Source organism: Apiospora kogelbergensis (assembly GCF_038363985.1).
Source record: "Apiospora kogelbergensis strain CBS 113332 chromosome Unknown utg000003l_segment0_segment0, whole genome shotgun sequence".
Lineage (NCBI taxonomy): Eukaryota > Fungi > Ascomycota > Sordariomycetes > Amphisphaeriales > Apiosporaceae > Apiospora > Apiospora kogelbergensis.
The window spans coordinates 1,170,653-1,197,766 of record NW_027117420.1 but is presented as its reverse complement, the minus strand read 5'-3'; the positions used below and the strand labels follow the sequence as shown (position 1 = coordinate 1,197,766).

The following is a 27,114-nucleotide window of genomic DNA, read 5'->3' as shown; positions in this document are numbered from 1 at the left end:
GATCCAGGTGATGTCAGTCACACCATGCAGTGGCTATTCGGCAGATCACTGTGAGCGGTGCATGCACATGCGAGCCCGGCTGCCGGACCTGGCTTCTAGAAACAGAAACGCATAAGTATCTATTCTCGACCACCCCTTGGCATCCCACCCTGGAACCCCGAAAGGACCCCAAACCACACTCACTGCTAACACCTCGAGTAACGATGCATCTGAGAAAGTTTTCTGCCATCGCCTTGTTGGCACGCGGTATACAGGCCGCTGCCGTCCTGAGGTTTGGATGTTCGCAGATTGTGGTCGAGCGTCTTGACCCGTACGTGACGTGGCGCCCTTGCCCAAGGTGCCAATGTAGACGATGTACTGAGATTCTGTGAACAGTCTCGTCAACCCTTCCGATAACCCATCGCCGCACGTTCACCAGGTAAGCCTGAATCCACTCAGCCCTTGCTGAGGACTACCATTCCGTTACTCACATTATCACAGGTAGTAGGTGGCGTAAGTCAGCCCTTTCGATGTATCAGAACCAATTTACCTCACTCAGTATATTGATATGACCTTTGGGGCCCATAGAATGCCTTCTCGGCGCTGATTCCTCAGTCCGATGTGTCAGAGTTGGCCAATTGCACCACCTGCACTTTCAGCGAGGACCTATCCAACTACTGGACAGCCAACATGTACTTCAAGGCACGCAACGGGACGTATAAGCGCGTCGGCCAGATCCCGAACCGCTTCCTGAATGGCGAGACTGGCGGCATGACGGTCTACTACACGGGGGCTTATGACGGGTCCAAGGTGACCGCATTCAAGCCTGTGAGTGCTGTACCCACGACATAGAAATGCCAGAGTTGAGAAAAGAACGGTGAAAAGCTTGGCTGACCAGTCTGAACACGAAATAGGGGTTCCGCATGCTGGCCGGCAACGCCACTCAGCGAACCACAGGCGGTGTGACCAAGTGGAATGCCATCTGCTTCCGCTGTTACAATGCGAAGAACTTCGGCGGCGACAACTACGCCCCCTGTGCCGACCCTTCCGTCGACTCGGTCGCGTTACCCAATAAGATGTGCCCCGGCGGTATCCGAACGACGATCCGGTTCCCTACGTAAGTCCCTTTGTCCTTCTTTCAGGGAGAGGATCGCCGATCGTGGAAGAAGACACAGAGGCTGATATCAGCCACCAATCGATTGACCACAGATGCTGGGACGGCAAGAACCTTGACAGCCCCGACCACGTCTCCCACGTCTCGTACCCGGCTTCGGGCACCTTTGAGAACAGCGGACCCTGCCCGTCGACGCACCCGGTCAAGCTGCCGCAGCTTATGTTCGAGGTGATTTGGGATACGGCGCCGTTCAACGACAAGTCATTGTGGCCGGCCGACGGGTCACAGCCCTTCGTGTTTAGCCAGGGCGACAGGTATGATATGACTGATTCCATTGGATCTGTTTTATGCTGGGGAAATAAGAATACAGTGTTAACCTGAGAGCCAACAGCACCGGTTACGGTCAGCACGGCGACTACGTCTTTGGTTGGAAGGGCAGCGCCCTCCAGAACGCCATTGACGCCGGCTGCTTCGGCGCCACCTGCAACAAGCTCAAGACACAGACCTTCGCCGCCGCCAACAAGTGCGCCGTGCCCAAGGAGGTTAAAGAGGATGTCGAGGGATGTAAGTAGTAATTTCTAATCTCATTTGACTGCAGCGCAGCGCGGTGCAGTCCCTTATGAACTGATGAACTGACCAAAACTAGGGCTTACTGAGCTCCCGGGCGGTTCCATGGGCATGTAAGAACTCAAATGCGACGCCGTGGTTGATGGGTCAGGCATTGATAGAAAGGGGTTCGTGCTAGGCTGGATTGAGTAAGAATATTCCTGGGAGAATTCGGATTTTGGTTGCAGATAAGCGGTATATTACATATTGTGGTTTCGTTTGATTACATAAATACAGATATCTTGCCAGGACGCAAGAGGATATACATAGGATTCACCTCTGCCCAATAGCTAAGCGCGATACATCAATCGTAGCAAACGGCGATGGGATAGGGTGGAATACCACATGTTACTCAATCCCACCAGCCCATCATGATACACCACGTAAAACGCCAGTCCGTTCTAGTTAGAACATATCCCTAAAATGCTGGTAAACACTTCCCGGTTTATCCACGCCAACGCCAAATGGCGTTGAGGGGGGCCCGTCATCTTCCACGGCCGGGCCTGCCGAGTTGGCCCGTTCGTCGAAGCCGTTCATGCCCATATAGCCCTCAAAGATCTTGGACATCTCATTAGAGATCTGCCATCCGTTGGGAGGGACGGCTGGACTCGGCGTTCCAGACGGTGGCTGCTGCGGTTGCGAAGGAGGAGCTGCCCGCGGGTACGAAGGCGCTGCTTTGTGTGGTGACTGTGTCGACGCTGCGGCCATATGCTGTCCCGTCGCCAGGCCCGCCATGGTAAGTGCGGCACTGGAGTGGGGATCTTCGTCTTGGGCAAGGCCCAGGCGAGGTGCCACTTCTTTGAGTGACGCAATCGTGCGCCATAGTCTTCTGGATACGTCGGATTTTGAGGAGAGGTCCTTGACGAGCTCGAGAGCCATGTAGAACTCGTCACGACAACTTGAGCTGAAGTTTAGAGGAGCATGGCATGACGCGAGAAACAAGACGGCGATGGCCGAAGACAGAAATTGGTGGTAAAAGACTTGCGACCTGCGATATAAACTTGTTGTGTTATGCAGTTGTGTTAGATATAAGATGGAGTTCTTGGCCAGCCTGACAGCGCGCTCAGCAAGCGTCATATTCTCGATGATGCTGCTGTGAGTGTGGAGAACTGGCGTATACAGCCAGAGGCGCATCTGGTTGAGTCGAAGATACGTCCATATTTGTTGCCGTTGCAAGTCGTAGCCTCGCTCAGGGTATGTTGCGGGGATGAAATGGCGGGGCATTGACTCCCAGTCGGGAAGTTCCAGTTGAGCGTCGGCCGGAGCATTGGTATACCACTGCTTGATCTTTGTGTCCAAGTGTTCCAGCTCGGTTGGTCGTAGGTCGACCGGCCGATCGAAGTGGCGCACATATTCCCACACCTTCGCTCCTAGTTGGGAATAGCTGATCATGGCATGCAAGAAGGGATGCTCATCCTAAGTCTGTTAGCGCAAGGGCGAGAGAAGACTGTCGAACAGATATCGATAACTTACCGGACCAGGCAACTGAGAATCTATATCGCCGTCTTGCAGGACATAGGGCAGCCCTGTGCCAAAACTCCACCTCCGATCGAGAATGTAGGCAGTCCAGAATGTGTGAATTGCATCTCTCCTTTCGGTTTCGTCTTTGATTAGCATGATGGTTTCGCGACGATGAAGACCGAGTTCAATGCAATGTCGCGCAACTTGTCCGATTATGCGCCACGACAGAATCTCATCGTTTGTCAAAAACCGATACCCGGCGACGAGGGCCAGAATAGGAAGATTGGCGACGTCACTCGGATCGGTAATGAGCATTCTCTCAAGCCTTGGCCGCATGCTCTCGAATAGTTTGTTCGCACGCTCGCTGTTCCCATGCTCCTTTATCACCAGCCCAATACAGAGGACGATCTTCAGCAACAGCGATTTGGTGTCGGAAATGCCTTCGCCTTGGCCCTGGGTGGGCTGACCGAAATTCTTCTTGACGGCATCCTTCCATGAACAGAGGAACTTGACATGGTTGATGACGTGTTCGATTTGGATGACAGGGTACATAATTCCGATTTCCTCCTCGTGTACTCTACACAGGTGTATCATCTCCTCCTTGTCGTATTCCCAGAGCGGGTCGATTGGGCAAGGGTTGGTTTGCGTATCCATGGTTCGTGGCGCAGGAGCTGGCGAGACTGCTGGTGTGTCGTCAAGAATGGTATGGCCACCATCTGTCGAGCCGTCCATATTACTGTAGCCTAGCTTATGAAGCGTGGTTCTCGCAATGTCCAGGTTGAAGTTGGCACTCGTCGGGCCCCGGAATCCAGCATCTCGGAGCTGAGAGAGATCGTTCCTTGCGAGGGACTGCGCCGAAGGAGAGGTAGAGGAGGGTGTACCGGCGCTCAGTGTCGGGGGCATAGGCAGTATACGGTCATTGATGGGTGCTAACCGCAACGTCTCGGACCGTAGGCTGTTCATATTGTTGAAAAGGGTTTCGACCTGCTCCTGCAACCGCGTGACGGTGCTGGCCATATCCTTATACTCGTCCGAGTCTTTGAAGTTGGTTGAACAGCAATTAGGCGCGTACAGACATTGCAAGTTGAGGTTGCCACATCTCTGGCAGGGGGTCTCGCCGTTGCATTTGATCTTTCGACGTTTGCATTCGTTACTGGAAGTTCGAAGTCGCGGTTAGTCAGGGACGGCCAACAACACCAAATGAATATCACATCACACAGTCCAAAGAATCGCGGGATGGGGAGCTAGACTGCCAATGGCGCAAAGATGACATGCGGTGCAACATCAAAGCAGGTCGCTGGGGCGGCGGTATCGTATCACGTACCAAGCAATGGAGATGTAGCGGTTGCGCTTGCTGCGCTGTTGTTTGCTGCTGTTGCCATTGCCGCTACCGGGCGAGTCCTCGATGCTCTTCCGTTTTGCGCCTCCATTTCCACTATTGCTGCCGGGTACGGCTGACGAGGGCGTCTGGTTGGCGTTAAGATCTGTGTGGCCCATCGAGGTCGAGGTGCCTCGTTGGGAGAGTGCGGAATTGTTGCCGGCGACGGCGGAACTGGGAGAGCCCAGGGCTGAAGGGGAAAAGCTCGCTTGGGTCTCGGTCAAGGGTGTGATGCCATTTTGGGTGAGGTATCGGAGGTCGCTAACTTGGTTCTCGAGCTGGTCCATTTTCGATTCGTCGTCTCACTTTCTTGCTCTGCCCTCTCTCATCGCACAGTCGTGTTCATGGTGATGTTGGTCGCGATCGGTCTATTGTGTGTTTTCATGGCGTCAATCTTTTCGGCGCAATGGAGTGGACGGACGCCCTGGGCATTATGAGGGATGGGTGATTTCCGCCGCAGGGAAGGGTTAGAGGGGGACCACTGGGGCCACACTGGACAGTGCCCCCTACTGCCCCCCCTAGCAGTTAGCAGCTAGGCATCTAGGCAGCTAGCCTACATATGTATAGCACTATTCGGCAATGCGGGCCCCAGAAAATAGTGGCAACCCTGCGCAGCCGTAGGCCATTCCTGTCTTCTATTTATCATGTCTTGACCGACAGCCGGTCCTGTCCACCTTGCCGCCTGCGAGGGGATCTCATGGGCTGAAAGAACGGCTTGGCCGCAATCACTGGCCTTGGTTTCGTGGGCAGAATGGGAGCGAATGGGATGCGACGAAGAAGCCGACGAGACATTCTTCGGTGGCCAATTCGAGGCTTGCACTGCTTTCCAGACGCCGAAGCCGAGGCTGAAGGGTGGGGTCGTGATGATGGAAGCTCCGACCTGGTCCCACGCGATCCCAGCAACTTGCAATGATCGCCCATTGATCTCCTCCACCCATTGATCGCGCAACAACAATAACAATACACAGTCTTCCCTTCAGCTCTCACTTCTATTGATCCTATCGGGACTTGGCTTGGGGCATTTGCCTCGCCAGCTTGCCCAGAATAGGGATTTTTAGACGACAGGACACGAGAGTACCCTGCTATGGTTACATTGGATCTGCAGGTCGCATCCTTCAAGGCAGACTTTATTATTAGACCTAGACACAGCCGTTCGCATGCAGCCCTCAACGGTCTTCTATGCGTTAGGCGTGTCGTGATCCTCATCCCAGAACTATTGATTCAGGCGAGAATCGGCTTGTTACATCACCTCCGTTCCACGTGGCCAGCAAAGTCCTAACCATCCTAGCGCCTATCATATGGAAGTAGCGCTTCTCGGCAACGACTCTTCGCAAGTATCCAACAGCCAACAATCTGCCATGGCTTTCACTCATACAACTACATACTACTAGGTAAGATATGTCCTAAGCTAGCGGCCACGTGGAATTGATCGTTTGCCGATTACTAGCTGGCCCGCCCCTGCCAGAGACAGAAATACCGCAGGTGCCGGAGCTCACTATATTCCCGGCCAGTATGCACAATGCCATCTGTTTTATCCTCCCTTAAATATGTCACTTAAACTCGCGCGCTTCACAAGCTCGGGGCGAGAATACCTATGAACCTTGTGGCGGGATTGATTCAAGTGACCAAGTCTGGGTATAGAAAAAGGTAAATTCGCTTTGGGCCATGACAGAACGGAAGCTTCTTCCAGGCAACTAGACAACTCTCCGTACCATGAATCGGAGAAATACATGAGGTTATTCAGAGCAAGTGTATATAAGTAGAAACGCGAAATTAAACATGTTAGAACTTCTTAACCCGAGCAATTCATTCTGATTTCTCAGCAACACCATACTCGTATATGAAACCAGCCTCCTGGCCAAAGTCACCCCCTTAACGGCTACCGTGGAATCCACACAAAACTCTCTTCAACGCCATCTGGCCGAAATGCCTTCCCTTCAGACTATGCGAGAACTCGTCGTTCGTAAAGAGCCCGCTGGCCTACCCTTATACATGCCCAAAAACCCCATGGAGCCATTGTCTGCCACAAACAATTCAGACAGTGGGTATCAGCAGAATGGGTGGATGTACAGCTCCCGTCGTAGAAACCCCATCTTCACGATGAAATCTATCTCCACAAGCACCCACGAGCAGGAGAAATGGGATGCGGAGAACCCATCTCCATACCAGTCGCTCGAGTCTGGCGACGCTCACCAGTCCAAGACAGAGCAACAACGCGGGACCTGGGGTACATCAGCAGCATCACCCAACGCCTTCTTGCGTTCCATTCAATACTGCGGGTGGCGGGTGTTCAAAACGAACAAGGAAAAGAATTTCTACCTCCACCGTCCCCTGTTGTTTGTGCTGCTGCTGCTGGCCGGCATCGTTGCCCTGCTACATGTTCTGAACATGAGAGTTAGCGTTTTCAATCCATTTGCCAGTTGAAGTTCGCTACATGAGGAAACCTTATTGCGAGTGGAACTCGGTTTAACGACTCGCTCTTCATTGGTCTGGTTGAGTAATTGTCGCTGCTGGAATGGGTCTGGTTCGCGAGCATGGCGGCGTTGGGGGGAATAGGAATAACGACGTTTGGGACATACAAGCATTGATACCACTTACCAGGGTGTTAAGTTTGGAAGAATCAAATACTCATTTGAAAAATTCATCATTAATGCCCTTGCCTTCAAGTTGTGGCCTTTGAGAAAGCAAGCTTAATTGCCGTTGCTTGTGGTGGTTCTTGTAATCGTAAGGCAGACCACTCATGTAAGGTGATCATCGCTGAACTGCTGAGTAGATACGTCCAGTGCACTCTCCAAACCCAACGCGTTCTCCGTTCCCGCCGCAAACTCCGCGTATCGTAATTGTGTCGCCATCTTTCAGGAACCGCCGCACGTCCATGCCGTACAGCATAACATCTCTCTTGCCACCCTCGCTCATCTCCAGCAGACTGCCCCGCTGCCCGGGCTCCGTGCCGCTGATGGTGCCAGAGCCGAGCAAATCGCCCGTCCGCATGTTGCACCCGCCTAAAGTGTGATGCGCGATCATTTGAGGGAACGACCACATCAGCTGCTTGGCGCTGGTCTTAGTAATGGTCGTCGTATCGCCTTCCGGTGCTATTGGCGAACTGGTTAGCCTAGGACACATGCGAGCTATATATGATGCTTGTGTCGGACCAAAACGCCAATGTGAGAATGAATGGAGGCTACTTACTGGTAATATCCACTTCTAGATTGATGTCAATCGCCGTCTCCGCCTTGCTTTCCTTCATGTAATCTTGCACCGGCGTCTCGTTGTCGATACCCTTGGTGCGAAACGGTTCCAGCGCATCAGTCAGCACGACCCACGGCGAGATGGTCGACGCGAAGTTCTTCGAGTTGAACGGGCCCAGCGGCACGTACTCCCAGCTCTGGATGTCGCGCGCACTCCAGTCGTTCAGCAAGACGTACCCGAAGATGTGGTCTTCGGCCTCCTCGATCCTGACCGGCGTCCCTTGCTCGTTGGACTTGGAGATGAAGCAGCCTAGCTCGAGCTCGAAGTCCAGTCGGCGGCAGGGTGCCGTGGTCGGCCGCTTGGGCTCGGCAGCGGGGTCGAGCAGGATCTGCCCCCACGGCCGCCGCACGGGCGTTCCCGAGACTACGATGCTCGAGGCGCGGCCATGGTAGCCCACGGGCAAGTGCGTATAGTTGGGCTGCAGCGCCGCGGCGGGCCCGCGGAACATGGAGCCCACGGCGAAGGCGTGGTGGTAGCCGGCGTAGAAGTCAGTGTAGTCACCGATGGCCATGGGCATGTGCATCGTGACCTGGCGGAGCGGGACCAGGGCCTTCTGCCGGAGGTCCGCGTTCTCCTGGAGCTGTTTGGCGGCTTGATTGGGGGTCCCGGCCGTCAGGAGGTCGCGGATCGCCTTGCGCACCTGCTGGTGGGCGGGCCTGCCCAAGGCGGCAAATGCGTTCAAGGTCGTTTGTTGGAAGACGTTCTCGTGGCCCTTGAGCTCTGGGACGATCTCGCCCAGCCCGATGCCGTCGCTCAGCGCCTTCAGATCCAGGGCGTACGTGCCAATGGCGACGGCCAGGTGGGGCGTAGGGTCATCTTTGGTGCTAATAATGCCGAAGGGGATATTTGCAAGAGAGAACGGACTCTCGGGTGTCACGTCGGGAACCCATGATGCGGTCATATTGGTGGTTTGGGAAGATATACGCTTCAGCATATATCTAGTCTGGAGTTTCTGCAAGACAAGCAAGTGACAACCCGACTCTCACGATGCAATCAATGCCCCGCGTCAGTTGTTATTTCGAATATGGTACTGCCATACCCCCGCTGACCCAAGCCCGCAGCGGAATTACAGCGAAGGCGCAACCTTGTAAGCACCTAAGCACCTGCATGTTGCGGGGGATGCCCGCTAATTCTAGCCGTTTGACCGATGGTACCCGCCCGCACTCTTTTTCTAGGCCTTTTCCGCTTTCCACATCGACATGTTCTTTGCCGGTTCAATCAACAGTAGAAAACAGTAATATGAAGTAATAATAATGACTATGAAGCTCCAACAGACCCCCCTGCGTCTCGGGTAGCTTTCGTCAGTCAGAGCCTTTCTTCAGGTCCCCGCGTTCCTTAACAAGCTTGGCGACCCCCTCCGCAGTCTCCGTCCCCAGGCCCTGGAACCCCCGAGCAACGCCCGCACGATCCCCAGCGCCCATCTCTTGGCTCATTTTGAACTTCCCTTCGAGCCTGTCGATCTCGATCTCGATACCAATGATGGCCTTCTTGAGCAACCCGATGTATTTGTCGGGACTGTCGGCCACCTGCCACGGCGACGGCCTCGAGGTATCCGTCGCGCTGCCCGTATAGCCCATGATGGACATCTCGGCGTGCTGGGATAAGTCTGAAATCTGCTGTGCCAGGAACGTCCCGGTCTCTTCAGAGCGCGGATCGAAGTAGATTTTGGCTCGTCCGTAGGCCTGGACGGCCGCGTAGTTCCACGTGGGTACCACTTTACCCGTGGTGGGCTTGGTCTCGGTGTAGAACTTGGGCGTCACGTAGTGGTGGACCGGCGAGGTGAAGAGGACGAGCACTTCTTCTGCGAGGAAGTCGTTGAAGGGTGCAGCTTGCTCAGCATCGTTACTTCCATCTTGCTTTTTGGAGACGGCTTCGATCATGGCCTTGCTCTGGGGATTGGCCCTGGCCAGATGGCCCCGGAGAGTACCCAGCTCCGTCTCGCTGGACTCATCTTCCACGTCGAGCAGGAAGGGGATGTGGCTCGACTGGATGAAGGGCCCAGTGGTGTATGGGATTGCCGTCGTGATAACCCCGAGCGGGAAGTCGCGAATCAGCTGCCGGAGCGTCGGAAGGTGTTTCTCGGCGTGAACTGAGCGCAAATACATCGTTTTGGAACCTAGGATAGTTCAAGTGTTTAATGGATTTACAGATGCATCGTGGACTATGCTGTGTGAGTATGTCAATTTATGAAGAGCGCAGAAGTCTTATGGCCGAGAATAGACTCAACCCGACTTTCGGCCTCGGATTGCCGCTAGCGTTGGCCTTGATGTGTTTGACAGGGCGTAAAGAGGCATAGCAATTATTTCATTCGATGCCTAGGCGGACCGCCTAGCCGTTGTTAGGTCGGATATTCCACGTCAGGCTTCCTCCCGACCATGACTCATGCTAGGTAAATCTTTATGACACATAATTCTACTACAGTTACTATCCCTATATACATCATCTATCACCCGCAAGACATTGGTTAAAGTTCTGTTGGGCTGACAGCTTCCCGGAAAATCAGGACAGACCAGAGTTGACCCATATCTCGTTTCCTCTTCACCACTTATCCGGAGCAGCATCGGCGAATTCGGTGCCGACAGCAATCTGGTCGTAGAACACCTGTCGAGTGGTCTGGGTCTTCTCCCACTCCCCTCTTTGTCGTGCCAGCCGTTGGCGTATAAGCCAACGCGGAACTGGAAGGGGCGACTGTCGGTGACGGTTGTGGGAATCCCGAAAGTTTCATTGACTTTCTTGCCGTCGTACCATATCTTGAAGTAGCCCGAGTCGTCACTGCGCCAGCTAGCCTGGATCTCGACGCGGTGCCAGGCGCCCGGGGTCACGGTGGCAAGTTTGCGGAAGAATGTGGTCTTCTGTTCTTCTTGGGGACACACATCGCCGTGCTTGACGCGCGCGTTCAGCTGGTCGCCCTCGAGCCAGACCATGGTGCTCGGCATGTAAGTCTCGGAGCAGCCGAGACTGGTGAAGTCGGCAATGAACTGGGCCAGGTTGAAGGACAGGCCCTTGGTGAACTCCCAGTCGTCCTGGAGGCGAAACGCGAATCCGTAGAAGCCCGTGTCGCCCTTCTTGTACACGTTGTACTTGACCGCCTCAGAGTGGTAGCGCCCCTTCCAGTTCTTGTCGTAGACCTGAGTCATGCTGAGCGACGTGCCTTGTTTGGTGATGTCCGGGAATACCGGATTGTTCGCTTCCTGCACTTTGCCCTTGTGCTCGTGGTTATATGTGTCCCAGCCGGACATGGTGCCCCGGTTGGCGAAGACTTGCGTCGCTGAGGCCCCATTAAGGCTGAGTGCGACAGCGAGCAAGGACTTGATGAAATTGCCTGCCATGCTAACGGTTCTGGGAAAATGACTACAGATTGTGGTAATCGTTGTCGTTCATAGAAGTGAGAACTACTGTTTCAGTGATCCATACAAGGGGATGTCCAAAATCATGTTCAGGTCTTCCTCCATATATACATAGAAGAGTGGTATATATTATCGCTATGTATTTCATTGGCCTGATCTATAAAAAGACTCACTTGTAATATCTGCCCCAAAGGATAAGATCGGGCGTCTTTCGGACGAAGGTGGATTTGACGCAGATTGCTTATTAAGGCGACTGCATATTATTGATAGAAAATTGGCAGAAGCGAAGCGAGGCATTGCGGAACGCAAACGATGGGTAGCCATGACGCTCATTGGCGGCCTCAAGTTCAGCTTCAGCCGTCCAATACAGTAAGCTGCTCTGATTGGTCACTGTTTCTCGTATCTGCTGACAATGTCTTAGCAACCCTGCTGGGTGAGTGAGTAAGCATCCTTGTCTATCTCATTTCATATGGGGATCCTTTGATGTTTTGTTGAAAATATGTAAGCCGTTTCGGTAGATGCTAGGAGGCCGATTGAGTATTTCTATTCAGGCCACATGACGGTCAGACGTTGACCACCTAGAGAACAAAAGACAACTTCATCTCGAAGACAAGTACAAGATCAAAGCCGTGTCTTCTAGTGATATTCCCCGGAGATGACTTATTCCACAATCCATAGCTTCTCACTACTCTTGCTGCGCACAGCTCAAAGATCATTGAGTAGAAGTATAGGCTCTCTTTACAATAAGACAGTGCTAATACTATGTACTAGAAAGCTAAGTGGCACATGGACCTCAAGTACCCCGATCTAGCATGTGGTCTTGTCACCAAGACCTAACTCCACCGCCGCCAAGAGCAGTTCCATGAATCCAGCCCCTGTAGCTCGTACGTTGGCATTGTACTGGGCCACGGTGGGGTAAAACGGGCAGCTGGCCGCGTTGTTACCGAAGCCAAACTCGATGGTGTAGCTGTGGACAAGGTTCAGGCTTGGGTCAACGAAGTGGCGTGAGTAGGCGTAGTCATCGCTGGCGCCGCTGGTGGGATACAGCTCTGAGCTCTGCATGGCCGAGTATCGGGTCCCGCCACCGCCAGCCGTGAGGCCCGAAACCATTCGGGCGGCGGCCGTGGTCTGCGTCGCGAGCTCGGCGGCGGGGATATACTCGCCGTAGGCGCCGCGGGTTCCGGGAGTGTCGCCAAGAATACCCCGCACGGAATCAAAAGACGAGTTGCGGAAGTTCATGCTCGGGTAGTTGCTCTGGTTATCGTCGCTGCCCCAACTGTATAGGACGTCCCCAGCATAAGAGTGCAGGTCGACGAACCAGCGGATCTTGGAGTAGGTGTCGAGCACCCACTTGATGCCCTTGGTCTCGGGCTCGCTGAAGGCGCTAGTGCCGTGGTATGTCTCGGACGAGGGGTTGGTCGAGGCGACGCTGGACCGCACGCTCGAGGCGAACTTCTTGGTGAAGTCCCACACGAAGTCGAAGTTGCGGTTTAGGTCGATGCCGCTGGCGGAGCCTGTGCCAGACGCCGGGTTGCGGTTCTTGCGCCAGCAGCTGTTGCTGCTCTGGTCGTATGCCACGCCGTCCGGGTTGCTGAGCGGTACGAAGACGATGCCCGCCGATAGCGCCGTCTTGACCTGCGCGGCTGTGTAGGTCTTGGAGCCGTAGCTCAGGCCCGCGTTGGTCTTGTTCGCGTACAGCAAGTCGGAGATGAAGAAGAGCACGTTGTCCGCGGACCCGCGCTCGCGGGCGTGGATGTTGCCGTTCAACAACACGCGGTAGGCGTCCTTGCATTGGCCTCCGCTTCCGCCCACCAGTGCGCCTTGGATTGAGGCACCCTGGTAGGTCGTGTAGGGCGTGGTGAAGGTCTCGATACCGTAGGTGCTCGCGAGCCCCTTCAAGCCACTGCCAATCTCGTTGACGTTGAGGATAGTGCTGAAGCTCGTGCTGGAACCTTGAGATCCAAGGCCACGAGGCGCAACACTGCCTCCGCTAAACCGGTCTCCGGCGCCAATGGGCGTCCCATTGTTGCGGGACTGGCGACCACGGATGGCCCTAACGTGCCCGTCGTTCTCGCGCTCTTCGGGTAAGAGACAGGCGGACGAGGTGGCACTGAGGGCCAGGAAGCCAATGGCGGCAAGAGAGCAAGACTTCATGGTCGTAGGCAGGCAGAGATAGCGATGTCCTGGTGCAGGCTAGGAAGGCGAAGGAGAGCAAACATGACCCAACTCTTGGAGGGAATTACCCTTTTTATGTTTCGTGATGCACGGTTGGCCAAGATGGCCAAGGGGCAATGTTTGTCTTGGTGATGTTACCTCTCGCGACGTTATCTAGCGGCCTGTTTGGTAGCTGCGATGCTCAAATTGCTGCTGATAAGCTCCTGATAGGTGGGAAGGTACCGCGGCGGTATATGCGACCTTGGATATAGGCTATGCTAAGCTTTTGTACAATTCGCTGGTTTCGGGCAGCAACACATGAATCGGGAAGGAGTCCCGCGCACCTGCCGAGCTGGGCGTTTAGTGCCGTCTTGGCGTTCTGGTCTCCGGATTTGTGCATGGCAGGGGTGAGGGACATGTGCACACACGGAATCGAAGAGGGACTTGGTATTATATGAGCTTCTGGGGCTCTGTCCATATGCATGGAGTGTACCCGAGACTAGGACCAGCCCCGTCTACTTCCCGCCGAAACGCTTCGCAAGATTCTCGACGATCAATGTATAGTTCTTATCCAGATCCTTCTTGACGATACTCGACAACGCCTTGTTGCACTTGCAGTCGCACTCCTGGACGACCTCCAGGTTCCCACTTCCGTCCCCCTTCTCGCGCACCGTGAACGTGCTCTCCATCGTGGTGCCCATGGGGCTGCGGACGCGGACCCAGAAGCCGTCGGCCATGTCAATGAACTCGTAGGTGCTGTTGATGTCGGAGCCCATGATGGGGTTCTCGTACTTGTCCTTGACCTGGTAAATTTCGACGCGCTGCGACAGCGGCTGCAGGCCCTTAGGCACATCGTACGCGTCCCAAGCCGGTTCGGGCTTCGCATCGTAGGACACCAGGTAAGGATCACATTCGAGGAAGAAGGGGCGATCGCGCAACTTCTCGATCGCCGAAGTTTTGGTCAGTCCGTCACTGGTCGAGATGCCGGGAGAGACCTTGGTCATCTTGAAGGATGCTTCGAAAACTTGAACCAGTTGTTTAGTGTCTTGCTGGGTATTGTCCCTATTCAAAGGTGCTAAGGGGGCCCTTTGTCGGCGACCGAAGACTTTGGGGAATACTCACAGCCCATTGTTGCTTCGTTTGGATTTGCCTTTTTGTTTTCTGATTCTGGTATGCAGGGAATGCGGTTCGTAAAGCTAGGGATGATATCTTCGAGTCTCCAATGGAGTGAGTCCATGGAACTTATATGGATTCTGCTCTCAGGATCCTATGACGCATCCGTATCTTGTGCTTTGAATACGAATACCGCGCGCATGAGCTGGGCGGCAGATACGAGAACGCACAGATGCCGGCCGCTCAAAAAGACGAAAGAGTGACTGGACGTCGAATTAAGCTTTATCGGAAGTCTATGCCGCTGTCACAATCGTTGCGACACTAGCTAGTCATATCGGCACAGACAGCTACGAGAGTCTATTGTCTTCTCGCAGTACTGGACGGTACGCCCGATCGCCGAACTTCATGGTGGGGGAAGGCGAGAGACGTGTCGTTTTGGTAGGTAGATCAGCATCCGCCGAACACGACCCGGCTGAAACACCTGATTCATCCCCGTGTATGTGGCTGTCGAGGCTGCTGCTGCTCCAATACGAGGCCAGGCGCAGAGACTTCAGCCCCTGCTGCGTAACTGAACTCTGGCCCTACTTTACTGACAAGATATCTAACAACAAAGTGAAAAGCCCTTTCGTGAGAGAGGAATACCAAGGGTTCAAATCAGCGCTAATCAAATGTGATTCCTGCATAGAGTCGAACGCGTACTTGATGAGGTGTCTTCCAAGAAACAGAAACGAGGTGCCAGACCATGGAGCAGTTATCCTGTTAGCCAACATTCCCTTGAAGTAATATAGACACCGTGCTTATTGTAATACACCGTACTAGATCACAACAACCCAGGAACTGGGTGAGTACAGTTTACTACCACTATGTGTTATATACCTTACGCACCGGCTATGTGGGACTCTCATATCCTTGGACACAGTAATCATTATCACTCCAACAAACTCCAATGAACATGTTATTACTTCTAGCCTGCCACTTGCATTCATGTCATTGGGCACTGTCGCCGCTTTGTGAAGTATCTACAGGACGCATCAACTGTCCTTACGATAGTTCGGTTCAAAGTGCCTAGAGAAAGCAGCAAAGCTGGGTATACAGTAATAAGCCAGCCGACCCAAGACACCAAGCTTCGTTGATTTAAGCCGTAGTTACAAATTCCTGGAATAGCTCCCTACGACGATTCGTCTGGCTTGGATCTGGACCAATCCGGGCCGGCATGCGTAGTCCTACTCAGCTACTCTGGGTTGTGGGACAGCCATACGGAGTAAAATGCCCCTGGATATGACTCACCATCAAGGAATATCATATCAAGGCTGTCTCAATTCAGCTGGCTTCATGACTTAGACTAAGCTTTATCCGACCCCTTAGATTCCGAGGCAACAGTTGGAGGATATGCCCCTGGCATTTACAGTATGCACAGCTCCAGTCAGGCTGCTTGGCATGTTCCTTCGTGGCGCCATACTTTCTTGTTTTCTTTTCCTTCTCCTAGAAAGGGAGCTGCAACGCCGAAACTACACACTATATTCAGTTCACTATTTCAGCTCCCCACAACAAGGCCAACGAGCTGTCTGGTCAAATTCGACTGGGTGGCGAGCCCAGAATCTTCATGAAGCGTAGTCTTGCGTGAGATACAAAACGCTGCTTCACCCGATCCGGGGTCGATAATCGTGGCACGTCACATGAATTCATTCATTTCCCATGGTGAATGTGTGGGTGCAGATCTTGAGCAGTGGATCAATTACTTCTCACGCATCAAGATCAGCGGATGGGGTTCAAGTGGCAGGAACGAGTTCATCAAGGTTAATAAGGACAGAAACAGAAGGATATCACATATCAATGAAACCCGAATCCGACATCAGAAATCCAAGTCATCGGGTAGAGCAAGAAACATTTTCTCCTTATGGAGACAGCTGACTAGAGACTGCCTTTCTATTTCTTCTGCTGCCATATATTATCTACCTCTGATAGAAATTCGCCCGCAACAGCAAAGTCTCGGGATATGCGTCTTAACAGAAACTGCACGGAGTCCATATGTGACGTTTCGGAGCACCTAGCCGCGGCTACTCGGAGAGGAAACAGAAATAGCAAAGGCGATAAATTGGTCTCATGCAGAGCCACGTTTGTAAAAGCCAATATGCTGCCGAGATGCGCTTGTACTTCCGGTTCGGTAATGACTGGTACTGGAATACCCCATCTTTGCCAATAAAAGATCTCGTAGTCGAAGATCCCAGACATATATATAACAATGGCGGCAAAGAAGACGTTAGTGAGCAAGATCTCAGGGGAGGCACCGAACCTCGGTGGTGATGAACATGGGAGAGCCGAGAGTTGAAGCGGGGGGAAGGGGTTACATCCTCTCCATATGGTAAGTGTCTGGCGAAGGCGGAAGCCTTCCTCGGCGATTTTGAGAGCATCGATTGGAACCGGGGAAGCATGTGACTGGTTAACTTGGTCAAGTAGCTTCACTGTTCTGTTCATAGGTTAGGTAATTTTCAGTAATAGGTGAGATCAGGTATCTAAGTCCAGGTAAAGGTCTATTCAGACTCGAAATATGACACGATGTAAAAAGAACAAAAAAAAAAGAAAAAAAAAGAAAAGGAAAAAAACCTACCGGGCTCGTAGTTTGGAGCTCTGAACAATGATGCTCAGCATTTCGTCCAAACAAGATCTTTCTGACAAGTCATTTGTCAAGCAATCCCACTCTGGTTCCGACAGGAACGTGGGCTCGCCGAGCAGCAGCGCTCTAGAAGCTTCAAATACCCGGGCCTGGTGAAAGAACGATCGTCCTAGCCCGGACTTGCAAGCGCGTGGTCCAGCCGCTCGAAGAGCGCTCGCAGTGCCGTGAACCATATGCATGAGCCAGCCATCACCGGTTTTGTCATGCATAAGCTAAGCCGACATTAGTAGAGTGTATAAGAGATGAGGGCTGATGGACAGAGATCGCCGAGAGGCAAGGGGGAACAGGAGGACGACAGACCTCGAAGATCCCAAGAAACAACGTAGTCCACAGCACGAGTAAGCGAGGTGGCGATGGGCTATTCGTCATGGTTTCCCGCAACTCCACTAGCGATGCCGAGTATGCCTCTAATGCTGCAAATTCGTGTTTTTTACAAGCTCGTCGGTTCTCAGCGCCGAGTCTGGATGCTTGAAGTGCGCCCAGCGCAATTACGGCATGGCGTAGAAACTGCGCAGATACTGACCCTGATAGCTTCTGAATATCATGGCTATACGAGGCCATTTTGGGAATAAACACATTCCTCTGCACGAATGTCTCGAAGTAATAGAAATAGCGAACTGGTTGGTCGGTAGAAAGCAGAGGTCCAAGCCGTGGCTGAATAGTGTCCTGGTCCTGCTGGAGTTGCATGGCATCAAGCTTGCGTGGGAAATTAGCCAGGGTCTTGTGTCTTGCCTGGTCAAGTGTGATATTTCTTTGGGCCGAAGGCATGCCCATGCAAGGCGAACCGCGTCTTTTGCAATGGCTACATGGCCGTCCATTGTCACACTTGGCGCATTAGCATATGAGTACGAGGCTATGCACAGCAGCAACTTGATCTTGGGTTCAAAGGGGGGTATATACCCTCAAGTGACTAGCGGAACACGCTTGACAGCGGGATCGCTTGATGCGTGAATCGAAAGGCCCGGGTGGCATGGTTCCGTGGCAGAATAGTGAGAATCTTGAATGACGCGGGCGGCAGCCCCAGCTCAGGCGATGTCGTGGAAGATGATCATCGTTCTTGGAGTGGGGCGGCTGAATCCCGCCAAGCTCGGCGGCCATAGCAGACTAGACTATAACGGGCATCAATTGGGCGAGACAGCCGGGCTGAGCTCGTCTGCCTTCTACTCGCCCGAATGCTGCCGAGAATGGACAAGCGGCATTCCACCCGCTTGTGATTGGTCCATTTCAGCAGCCCGGTATGCGGTCTCACAACACTCGTATCGAATATACAAGAACAGGATATCCTGTATGTCTGTTCTCAAACCAAGAAACGAGCCTTCTCACCATCTTACTCTCTCTCTCTCTCTCTCTCTCTACGCATCATTGTCTTGCTCCTCATCATGCAGTTGCTTCTATTCATGCCCTTTCTGGCCTTCACCAGAGCCTTGCTACTACCACGTCCTAATGGATCTTTTCCGGTGTCCATGGTAGTCGAGAGCCTTACCGACCAAAGCCGATCCGATCCCTATGCCCCTAGCGGCAGCCCCCACCAGCGAAGAGTCATGACCTCCCTCTTCCTGCCCATCGATCCGGCCGTGGTCCGATCCGAAGTCCGTACCATACCTTACATGACCCCACTCGTTGCCGCTGACTACGGTCTGCTGGCGACGACGATTGAACTGCCCAACGATACTTTCGCGTCCTTCAAGGTCGAATCCAGTCATGTCGTGGGGGGTCGATGCAAGACTGCTTCTCAACCGCCAACAAAGCTTCCCCTGGTCGTATTCTCCCCAGGCTTCGGCCAGTCTCGTCTACTGTACGGCAGCATGGCTCGGTCTCTGGCGAGCGAGGGCTATGCAGTGGTCACCATCGACCATCCCTATGACGCATCGTATGTTGAGTTCCCTGATGGGTCCTTCGTCAGAAACGCAAATATATCAACCGACGACGACGGGGCTCTGGAGCAAGTACTTCAGGTGAGTAGCGAATCAAAATTAAACCCATGTGGAGAATTTGTAACGCATGCTACTATCAAGATTCTAACCCAACACTTATTTACGCAGGTTCGTGCCGCCGATGTATCGTTCGTCATCGATCAGCTCAGTGAATCTACAGTCTTCCGCCGCGCCTATGACAACCACAGGATCGTCATCGACTTTGGGCGCATTGTGATGTACGGTCATTCACTTGGCGGCGCAGCGGCAGCGACAGTCATGCTCTCCGATCCCCGAGTCCGGGGCGGTGTCGACATGGACGGCCGTTTCTTCAAACCCGTCTTGGAGAAGGGGCTGGATAGGCCCTTCGTGCTGCTCGGCCGACCTGACCACAGCAGCGAAGATCCGACATGGCCGGCTGTCTACGATAAACTCCTCGGGGCTCGCGTCGAGATGGCGGTCGCAGGGACTATCCACGCTTCGTTCACGGACTTCCCTGTCATTGTTAACAGCTTGAACCTCACCAAGTCGACTGCTGAGCTCGTGGCTGGCAGCGTTTCTGGAAGGCGAATGGATTTGGTCATTAACAGCGTTCTTGTCGCGTTCTGCGACTTCGTCTTCGGCCACAACCCAGCTCCTGAGATTCTGCAACGTGGCAAAAGTGTACTTCCAGAGCTCACTGTTGTGCAAAGCGATCTCCGAAGGTAGATTACTCTGGATGTTTCTGCGACTGTGGGCAAAGACACTCTGCGAACATAGCCTGGATGAAACCAAACCTACATAGCGCTTTCAGTCTGTCCATAGTTATTATCATATGCGGTTGCACAGATTCACTACTAGTTCCCCCGAAAGGGGTTCAGGGGTTACTAGCGTCACAGTGCAGAAATGCAATGACCAGCCACACACCATTAGCCAAAGCTCAGTGGCTGTGCACCTCTGGTAGTAAGATGAGTAAGATGCGACATTTCAACTCGAGACCAAAGTTCAGTGACGGACGTCGATGACGATGATGCCAAATGGCTTTTACATGACGAGATCCTAACCATAATCTAAGGTAATGTTCTATGCTAATTATACCATCTCAACAGATGATAACCCGTTCCAATACAAGAAACAGAAATGATACTGTGTGCCGTGGGGCGCCAAATACAATCTCCACGATCTTACAAGATTCCTGGTTTACCGGTCGCAACATGGCCTTTTCCATGTTGCCTGCCGGCGATTCCCCAAATCCATCACCCCCCATTTTGTTGTTTTTTGCCTGATTCCGTCAAATCCGTCCGTCCCTGTACATTCGTACATACATGATTAGACTCGAATATTTCGACAACCCATCCTTACATCCGTTCCGTCAACCCGTGATTACCACCTGGAAATGCAGCCAGACAAAAGAAATGCTTCCCAAATGCAAAACGCCAGTTGGAAAAACACGCGCGCAACAAAAGAAAATAACTGACGCTGAACGAGCAGTCTCCTGGGTATCCATCCAATCCACCTCGTCAACCCGACAATCAATCTTTCATGACCGTTTTGACAGCATTAGTCGTACATCATGAACCCCGAAATTACTTCATTACGTTTCACTCATTCGACATAGCCCTCCTTTCCTTCCTCAATTGACGTCCTCGCGGCGCATGATGCAGATGGTCCCCGCGCGGTCGCCCGAGTTGCGCACGAACACCATACCCGATGATGACGAGCGCGCGTGCTTCTTGGACGAGGATGTAGACAGGATCGACCTCCGGTCGCTATCCTTGTCCTTGCTGCTCTCCTTGCCGTCCTTGCTGGACGAGCGCGATGAGCTGCGCGAGCTGCTGCCGTGTGCAGAGCGCCGTGTAGGCTTGCTCTCGGCCTTGAGGCGGAGCTCGAGCTCGTGCGCCTTAAGCGCGACAACCGCATTGATCGTGCGCGCCTCATCGAGCTCGCGCATCAGGGTCTCGATCTGACCAGACAAGTATCCGTTCTGCTCCACCAGCACGGGCACCTTGCTGGCCTCCTCGGCCAGGCCGGGCACCTTGTTGGCCTCGGCCTGGAGTGCGAACACCTTTGCGTCCAGCTCGGCCTGAAGGACGGCGATGCGCACCTCGAGTCCAGCCTTCTCCTCGCTAAGTTGAGCATGGGCGGCCTCGAGCTCTCTGTTCTTGGCCAAGATCTGTTCCGGGTCCAGCCCGGCGAGATCCGCCTCGAGCGTCTTGGCCTTCTCTTCGAGCTCGGCCTGCTTGCCCTGGGCGGCCTCAAGGTCCTTGCCGTGCTGCTCCTTGGCTGCCTCCAGATCCTTAGTATGTTCTTCTTTTGCGGCCTCGAGCCCCTTGGTATGCTCCTCGCGAGCGGCTTCAAGATCCTTGGCGGCCTGCTCCTTGTCGGCTTGCAAAGTCTGGATGCTGGCTTGGAAGGCGGTGATCTCGGTCTGCAGCTTGGCCAGGTTCTCAGTGGTCTCGGCAAAGTGCTCCCGGGCTTCTGTGAGCTTCCTGTCGAGAGCTAGTTTCTCTTCGGCGAGGACAATGTTGGCATCTTTGGAGCCGCAGAGGGTGGTTTCCAATACTTCGATCTGTGCTGCCTTCTCGGCTATGCCTTCGTCCAATTGCTTCTGGATATCAGCCTTTTCGGCCTCGAGCTGCTGCTGGATAGCCGCCTTTTCCTCTTCGAGCCGCGTCTGCATTTCCGCCTTCTCATCCGCGAGCTGCTTTTCGACGGCTTCCTTATCTCCGAGTAGTTGCCTCTCGATGGCCTCTTTTTCAGCGAGTAACCTCTCCTCGACAGCGTGCTTCTCGCCTTGGAGCTTCTTCTCCAGCTCGTCCATATCCTGGTGAAGGTCCCTCTCTAGGTCGTCCATCTCGTGGTTGAGCTCCTTTGCAAGGGCGTCCTTCTCGTCCGTCAAGCGTTTAGTCAGCTCTTCCTTCTCGGGACCGAAGGCGTCGATCCGGGTCTGCAATTTGCCGATCGTTTGCTCTAGGTTTTCGATTTCGTTCTGTAGGTCGATGTTTTGCTCCTCGACCTTCGTGATGTGAGCCTGAAGCTTCTCCTGTTCCACCTTCATCGATTCATTCTCTTTCTGAAGCGACAAGTGGACATCAGCGAAGGTCTTCTTCTCCTCGACGAGAGCAGCCTTCTCATCAGCCAAGGTCCGCGCCTCAGATGCGTAGTTCTCCACGTCCATCTTCAAAGCGTCGCGCTCGGCAGTCAAGACCTGGACCTCCTGATCCTGGGTACAAATGCGCATCTCCAGGGCGACGGCGGCCTTCTCGAAGGCCGAAATCTGCCGCATAAGCAGTTCCTCTTGGTCTCTCTGCAATTGGCTCCGCTGCTCAAGGTCCTGGGTCAGCCTGACGAGCTCCATTCTGGTCTCGGCACCCGCCCGGCGCATGGCATCGCGCTCGCTCTCGGCAGTCTGGAGCATGGACCTTTGTAGGTCGAAGTTGGAGCGGTACTCATCGAAGCGCTGCTTCTGGTCCTGTAGGTCACGGGCAGCGAGCTCCCGGGCCATGCGCTCCTGCTTCAAGGACCGTTCGGCTTCCTTCTGGTCGTACGAGAGTCGCTCAGAAGTGTCGGCGAGCTCTCGGCTCAGCCGGCTGTTGGCGGAATGCAACTGCTGTGCCTCGTTCTCGAGCTGCTCAATCTTATGGATCAGGTCCCTTCCGCCATTCGCAGCGTTGCCCACAGGACTGAGTCTTCGACCAGATACTTGCAGATCCTTGGACTGAGGCTTGGGCTGAGGCTTAGATTGAGACTCAGGGGGGTGGTTGCCGAGGGCATCAGTTGAATGTGCACTGTCCTGCCAGTCTTCTTCGGTGGGCAAGGGGGTGCTGTGGCTGTGGAGGGAAGTGCCGCCTTGGCGGGTGCTGGAAGGCCTGTCCTGCGTGGTGGCATGCGGACCTTGCTCATGGAAGGTACATGGCGGACATGCTTAACTTGAGCAGGTGCCCTGGTGTCCTTGCTGGCAACCGAGATGTCAGATGCGACACTGGTGGCTTGCGTGCTGACTGAGAGCTCAGATGAGCCGGAGCAGCCCGACTCTGTGTCCGTGTCGAAGTTATAGTAGCTGTTGTCTATCGGCGATGACATGACTGGGGGCCGGCCTGGTGCTGTGGTTGTTGGTGGAGTTGGGGCAGCTGTGACATGGGGCTCTGGTCTGACCGAGGCACACGAGAGAACCGGTCGGCGAGCGACCGTGTGGTGGGAAATGGCGCTTGTTGTTGCGGCTGTTGTTGTGGAGCATATGTACTTGTGGTGCCGGTGGTATATCCACTCGATGAGAGGTCCGTCTCGGATGTTCTCTGAGATGAGGCACCTGAGGGACCTCGGCTGGGAAGCCTAGGTCTCTGCTCCTGGTATCTGGGGAATTGGTTGGCCATGGTGCTGGAGTTGGTCCTGATTTCGACCGTTGGCCGAGTCGCTGTCCGTTCCATCTTGCTGGGTGTGTGTGTGTATGTGTATGTGTGTGTTGATTTATGTGTCGTGAGCAGTGTCTGCTGGTGGCTGGATTGGTGTGGTTCGTCGGGTTGGTCTCTGGGTTACTGCGAAGGGTGCGATCAAGCTGTAAGGTGAGTAGATGTTGATGTAGTTGAGCATGTTGCTACTAGAGCTGGATTGGGAGAGGGGGAGGATAGATCAAATGTAAGGGCGCTGATCCGTAGGAGGGTTTTTGTTTGTTTGGTGTTTGGGGGTGATTCGAGGCGGGAGATGCAGGAAGATAGGGGACGGAGAGAGAAAAGGTACATCGGGCAGCCCCAGAACAGGAAATAACGTGACACCGGCAGTGAGATACGACGAGAGGCCGGGCAGAACCAGACACCAGACGGGGGTTGCTGGCCAACAAGCAAGCATCCCCGGATTAGAGGGGGTGTTGCCCTAGCCCAGCCAGCCAGCCGCCGACGGTTATGCCCAAACAGCACATGGTGAGCCCGTGCCGAATGGGCCATGACGCATTTCTCTTTGTGCGTGCGCGAAAATGCGATGGGCGTTGCCAAAATTGCGTCTCGTCTGGGCTGGCTGGCTGGGCACGTCGTCGCCCGTCTGGCCGTCTCGCTGTGCCTGACTCACCCATAAATCGGGCATTCAATCAAGACATCCAACGTGGCCCAACGGGGTCTTCTTGGCCCTTGGGTCCCCATAGCCCCCATAGCGCCCCCATAAGTCTGAAGTCTTTAAGCCCACCCCTGGTCTGGCGGGCTCAACCGCCCTAAGAAAATCCACTTGGGGCCAATGGTAGCGGGCGGGACAGGGGATCGCCCACTGGGACTAAACTGCAACAGGGGTCTCAAGGTCAGGGTAAGCCGTGTTGGCACAAGTTGGGCACAAATGGGCAAGAGCCTGCCTGCGCCTTCTCTACCCAAACTCGCCACCCGGTTTTGCCTGCCGGCCAATCGGCTCCCACCATGACCTCCAAAAGCGACAGGGGGGGACCATGAACTTGGACGACGACGTGACTTGGGTTTTTGCGACAATCAGCAACTGCCATGGCGGCCACATGGTCTTCTCGTCTCTGTTTGACCCGCGCCATTTTGTCTCGTTTGGTTGGTTTCGGCCTCTACCATACCGTTATGTAAGTCATTTGATTGCGGGTTTGCTGGCCCATCGGCCCCCCAAGTGCGACGCCAAAAGCGACGAGTGTGAGGCATCAATTGCCTACGCAGAGGTCTCCGGCCGCCCTCAGTCGATTGCCAGACCTGCAGCAACGCTTGCTTGCTTGCTTGCTTGCTTGCATCAGCTCTCCGGGAATATGTCCGATGAGAAGCATGTCTGTCCAGCTGTCTGTCCCCGGTGTGAGGCTGCAGCTCGATCGCCCGGCCAGTCAAACTTGTTTGTCATCGCACACATATCCAAAGAACGGAACTGCTTTGTCACACAGTGAATGACAGCCTTTGGGCGAGTAATGCAAGGCTCAATCTCGGGACGGAATCCGGACATCACTTATCACACTGTACATGCTTCACACGCGTTAGGCAGGTTGCTACCAGCGCTTGGCTTCGCTTCGTCTCGCCTCGCCTCACATCCTATACTCGTCCTGCAAGCGGCCTGGATTCGGCCTAGCGAACCTCGTCACCTGACATGTATCATGCATGGCAACATCGTTTGGCTTCACGTCCTGGGGGTCCAAGTAAAAGCAGTGTCTGGTATATGCTCCCCCTCCCTCCTCATGCACTGGATGCAGGTGACGATCACCATGAGGCTGGGGATGCTATGGAAGGGCCAATAACATCTGGCGCCGGCGCCCGGATGCCCGCTGACCAACTAAGTGCGATACTGGCTGTTTACCTCGTCCGCCAATGAAGGCTCACGTGCTCTCCTATTGACTACATCTTGGGCGCACCAGTAGCCACCGAAATCGCCAGGCCGGACCAACGAAACGCCCGCACCTTCTGAATCTCGCGTGTCGGTCGCGACCGAACGACGGAGTAATGCGCATTACGACGATCTGATGTTTTCGGTGTTCCTGGCGCTATGTCGTGATCTAGACGCGACGCCATGAGGGTCCTGCTACGGTGCAGGATGAGGAGACCGAAATATAGTCTACCAACACTAAATAATATGGGAACACATAGCTGCCACATCAGGCCTCGACCGAAAGAGGCTGTGTGCACAGTGAGTGTGGTGTGGTAAGCCTACGTGGCTTGTGAGGTGGTAATTCAGCCCCCTCCCCAGCCAGCTCGCCAACGGGAAAGAAAACGCAGAGAAGAGACTGTTTCTTACTGTGTTGACAACGAAGCCTACCTTGCAGCATCCGCGTATGTCTTCCCCCTGGCCCTCAACCAACCCTCAAGTTGCTGAGTTTTGGTCCCATGCGATATTCCGTCATTGCACATCCACGGTTTTCTTTCTTCGGACTGCTTTTTCAACCGTCTGACAGAAAGCAGGGTTCAGCCTAGGCAGGAAAAGGAATTATTTGCAGGCTCAGTCGCTACCTGAGAAGCAGCAGAACAGTGAAAAAGCAAAAGTCGAAACGGCGGACGGGTGCTCTCCATCTTGAGCACAGGACCTAAGGCAATGCCATCCACATTGCGACCCGTTGCCAGCGAATAGATACATAGTAAGCCACTTTTGTGCTTTATTGGCCCACCGTCGCCAATCGGGTCGGCAGGGCTCACCTTATCGCCCCGTCACGCTCTCACCAACGTGTTCGCCGGCTGCCCGGGTCCCGCCCAGCCAGCCAGCAGTTCTAGCACGGTGCCGCGCGGTAGGTGAGCTAGGTCGGTCTGGTCGGTCGAGGTGGCCCGCAGTCCAGAGTGTTTTCGGTCTAGCTAGGTCTAGAGTAGGCCTAGTCGGAGGAGAAGCCAAAGTGGGTGCCGGCCACTTGACTATCGTGACTATCACTCTAGCGCTGCAGTGGCCCGGTGGGCATTCCGGACTCCACCGAGACACCAAGGGTTTCGCTGAGGTGGGTATGGGGAAAGGGAAAGCCGGGATGGAGCCTGGGCGCCTGCATGAAGCTCTGGAGGTCTTGCTCCATCTGCCGGCTCCGTTCGGCTGCTGTACGCACAGAAATCCAAACATGGCCAAAATTCGTTTTCCGTGGTGGAAATATTGCCATGCTGCATTGCATCGGAAAGTTTCCACAGATACGATTCCTGATCCGATTTCGACCTGTACGTGTGAGGCCACCAACAGCCCAGGAAGCGCGTATGGCGCGTATCACCCGGAATTGCTCGTTGCTGTTTGTAAACAACTCTCCAATCATTCGTGCTTGCAATTGATAATCATCTTGGTCATCAGAACCCACTTTTGCATGTACAAATGGGTGCGTATAAAATGCCATCGAAGATCGTGTCAGACGGGTTTCCCTGCGTGCCTTTGTCCCTCGTTCTGCCACCGGCCTCTAGAAGGATACGTGAGTCATTTGTGTCAGTGTTGCCTGTCTGCCTCGTGTGCAAATGCTTGCCGTGATTCGCCTACGCCCAACTGGCTCTGCACCGCCATCGGCATGGTACTGGGATCATGGCAGGCGCATGTCAGATCTTACTCGCGACCGGTGACGAAAATGAGGAAGTCGATGTACGATTTGGGCATGCGCAGTCTGTGTTACATTAGAGTTTATCCCGAGTTGATATTGGGCATCAACCTGAAGGCACTCCAGTCCCATTGGCTTGTACATTGATTTGGCCAACATCAGGTGCCGGCCTGGATAATTT

At 54.1% G+C, this 27,114-nt stretch overlaps 11 protein-coding genes across 11 annotated transcripts; 3 read left to right on the top strand and 8 right to left on the bottom strand.

The window, feature by feature from the left end:
* Positions 1 to 203: 203 nt before the first annotated feature.
* On the top strand, positions 204 to 1,777 carry PG998_005111 (uncharacterized protein; the record flags this gene model as incomplete). The annotated part of the gene is made up of 8 exons (XM_066871929.1): positions 204 to 310; positions 376 to 418; positions 481 to 492; positions 568 to 807; positions 894 to 1,096; positions 1,189 to 1,407; positions 1,464 to 1,657; positions 1,740 to 1,777. 8 exons carry the CDS (start codon positions 204 to 206, stop codon positions 1,775 to 1,777), a joined length of 1,056 nt encoding a protein of 351 aa, XP_066732026.1.
* Positions 1,778 to 2,104: 327 nt separating this feature from the next.
* On the bottom strand, positions 2,105 to 4,825 carry PG998_005110 (uncharacterized protein; the record flags this gene model as incomplete). Its single annotated transcript, XM_066871928.1, has 3 exons — positions 2,105 to 3,115; positions 3,173 to 4,313; positions 4,485 to 4,825. 3 exons carry the CDS (start codon positions 4,823 to 4,825, stop codon positions 2,105 to 2,107), a joined length of 2,493 nt encoding a protein of 830 aa, XP_066732025.1.
* A 1,639-nt stretch (positions 4,826 to 6,464) lies between these two features.
* PG998_005109 (uncharacterized protein) lies at positions 6,465 to 6,962 on the top strand (the record flags this gene model as incomplete). Its single annotated transcript, XM_066871927.1, has 1 exon — positions 6,465 to 6,962. One exon carries the CDS (start codon positions 6,465 to 6,467, stop codon positions 6,960 to 6,962), a length of 498 nt encoding a protein of 165 aa, XP_066732024.1.
* A 327-nt stretch (positions 6,963 to 7,289) lies between these two features.
* On the bottom strand, positions 7,290 to 8,688 carry PG998_005108 (uncharacterized protein; the record flags this gene model as incomplete). Its single annotated transcript, XM_066871926.1, has 2 exons — positions 7,290 to 7,630; positions 7,728 to 8,688. The coding sequence occupies 2 exons, from the start codon at positions 8,686 to 8,688 to the stop codon at positions 7,290 to 7,292; spliced, it is 1,302 nt and encodes a 433-aa protein (XP_066732023.1).
* A 400-nt stretch (positions 8,689 to 9,088) lies between these two features.
* On the bottom strand, positions 9,089 to 9,892 carry PG998_005107 (uncharacterized protein; the record flags this gene model as incomplete). Its single annotated transcript, XM_066871925.1, has 1 exon — positions 9,089 to 9,892. One exon carries the CDS (start codon positions 9,890 to 9,892, stop codon positions 9,089 to 9,091), a length of 804 nt encoding a protein of 267 aa, XP_066732022.1.
* A 433-nt stretch (positions 9,893 to 10,325) lies between these two features.
* PG998_005106 (uncharacterized protein) lies at positions 10,326 to 11,116 on the bottom strand (the record flags this gene model as incomplete). The annotated part of the gene is made up of 2 exons (XM_066871924.1): positions 10,326 to 10,388; positions 10,457 to 11,116. The coding sequence occupies 2 exons, from the start codon at positions 11,114 to 11,116 to the stop codon at positions 10,326 to 10,328; spliced, it is 723 nt and encodes a 240-aa protein (XP_066732021.1).
* Positions 11,117 to 11,941: 825 nt separating this feature from the next.
* Positions 11,942 to 13,288, bottom strand: PG998_005105 (uncharacterized protein; the record flags this gene model as incomplete). Its single annotated transcript, XM_066871923.1, has 1 exon — positions 11,942 to 13,288. One exon carries the CDS (start codon positions 13,286 to 13,288, stop codon positions 11,942 to 11,944), a length of 1,347 nt encoding a protein of 448 aa, XP_066732020.1.
* A 515-nt stretch (positions 13,289 to 13,803) lies between these two features.
* PG998_005104 (uncharacterized protein) lies at positions 13,804 to 14,292 on the bottom strand (the record flags this gene model as incomplete). Its single annotated transcript, XM_066871922.1, has 1 exon — positions 13,804 to 14,292. One exon carries the CDS (start codon positions 14,290 to 14,292, stop codon positions 13,804 to 13,806), a length of 489 nt encoding a protein of 162 aa, XP_066732019.1.
* A 2,035-nt stretch (positions 14,293 to 16,327) lies between these two features.
* PG998_005103 (uncharacterized protein) lies at positions 16,328 to 17,843 on the bottom strand (the record flags this gene model as incomplete). Its single annotated transcript, XM_066871921.1, has 3 exons — positions 16,328 to 16,868; positions 17,010 to 17,287; positions 17,376 to 17,843. 3 exons carry the CDS (start codon positions 17,841 to 17,843, stop codon positions 16,328 to 16,330), a joined length of 1,287 nt encoding a protein of 428 aa, XP_066732018.1.
* A 611-nt stretch (positions 17,844 to 18,454) lies between these two features.
* Positions 18,455 to 19,696, top strand: PG998_005102 (uncharacterized protein; the record flags this gene model as incomplete). The annotated part of the gene is made up of 2 exons (XM_066871920.1): positions 18,455 to 19,030; positions 19,118 to 19,696. The coding sequence occupies 2 exons, from the start codon at positions 18,455 to 18,457 to the stop codon at positions 19,694 to 19,696; spliced, it is 1,155 nt and encodes a 384-aa protein (XP_066732017.1).
* Positions 19,697 to 20,600: 904 nt separating this feature from the next.
* On the bottom strand, positions 20,601 to 23,340 carry PG998_005101 (uncharacterized protein; the record flags this gene model as incomplete). Its single annotated transcript, XM_066871919.1, has 3 exons — positions 20,601 to 22,841; positions 22,889 to 23,187; positions 23,235 to 23,340. 3 exons carry the CDS (start codon positions 23,338 to 23,340, stop codon positions 20,601 to 20,603), a joined length of 2,646 nt encoding a protein of 881 aa, XP_066732016.1.
* Between the last annotated feature and the right edge of the window lie 3,774 nt (positions 23,341 to 27,114).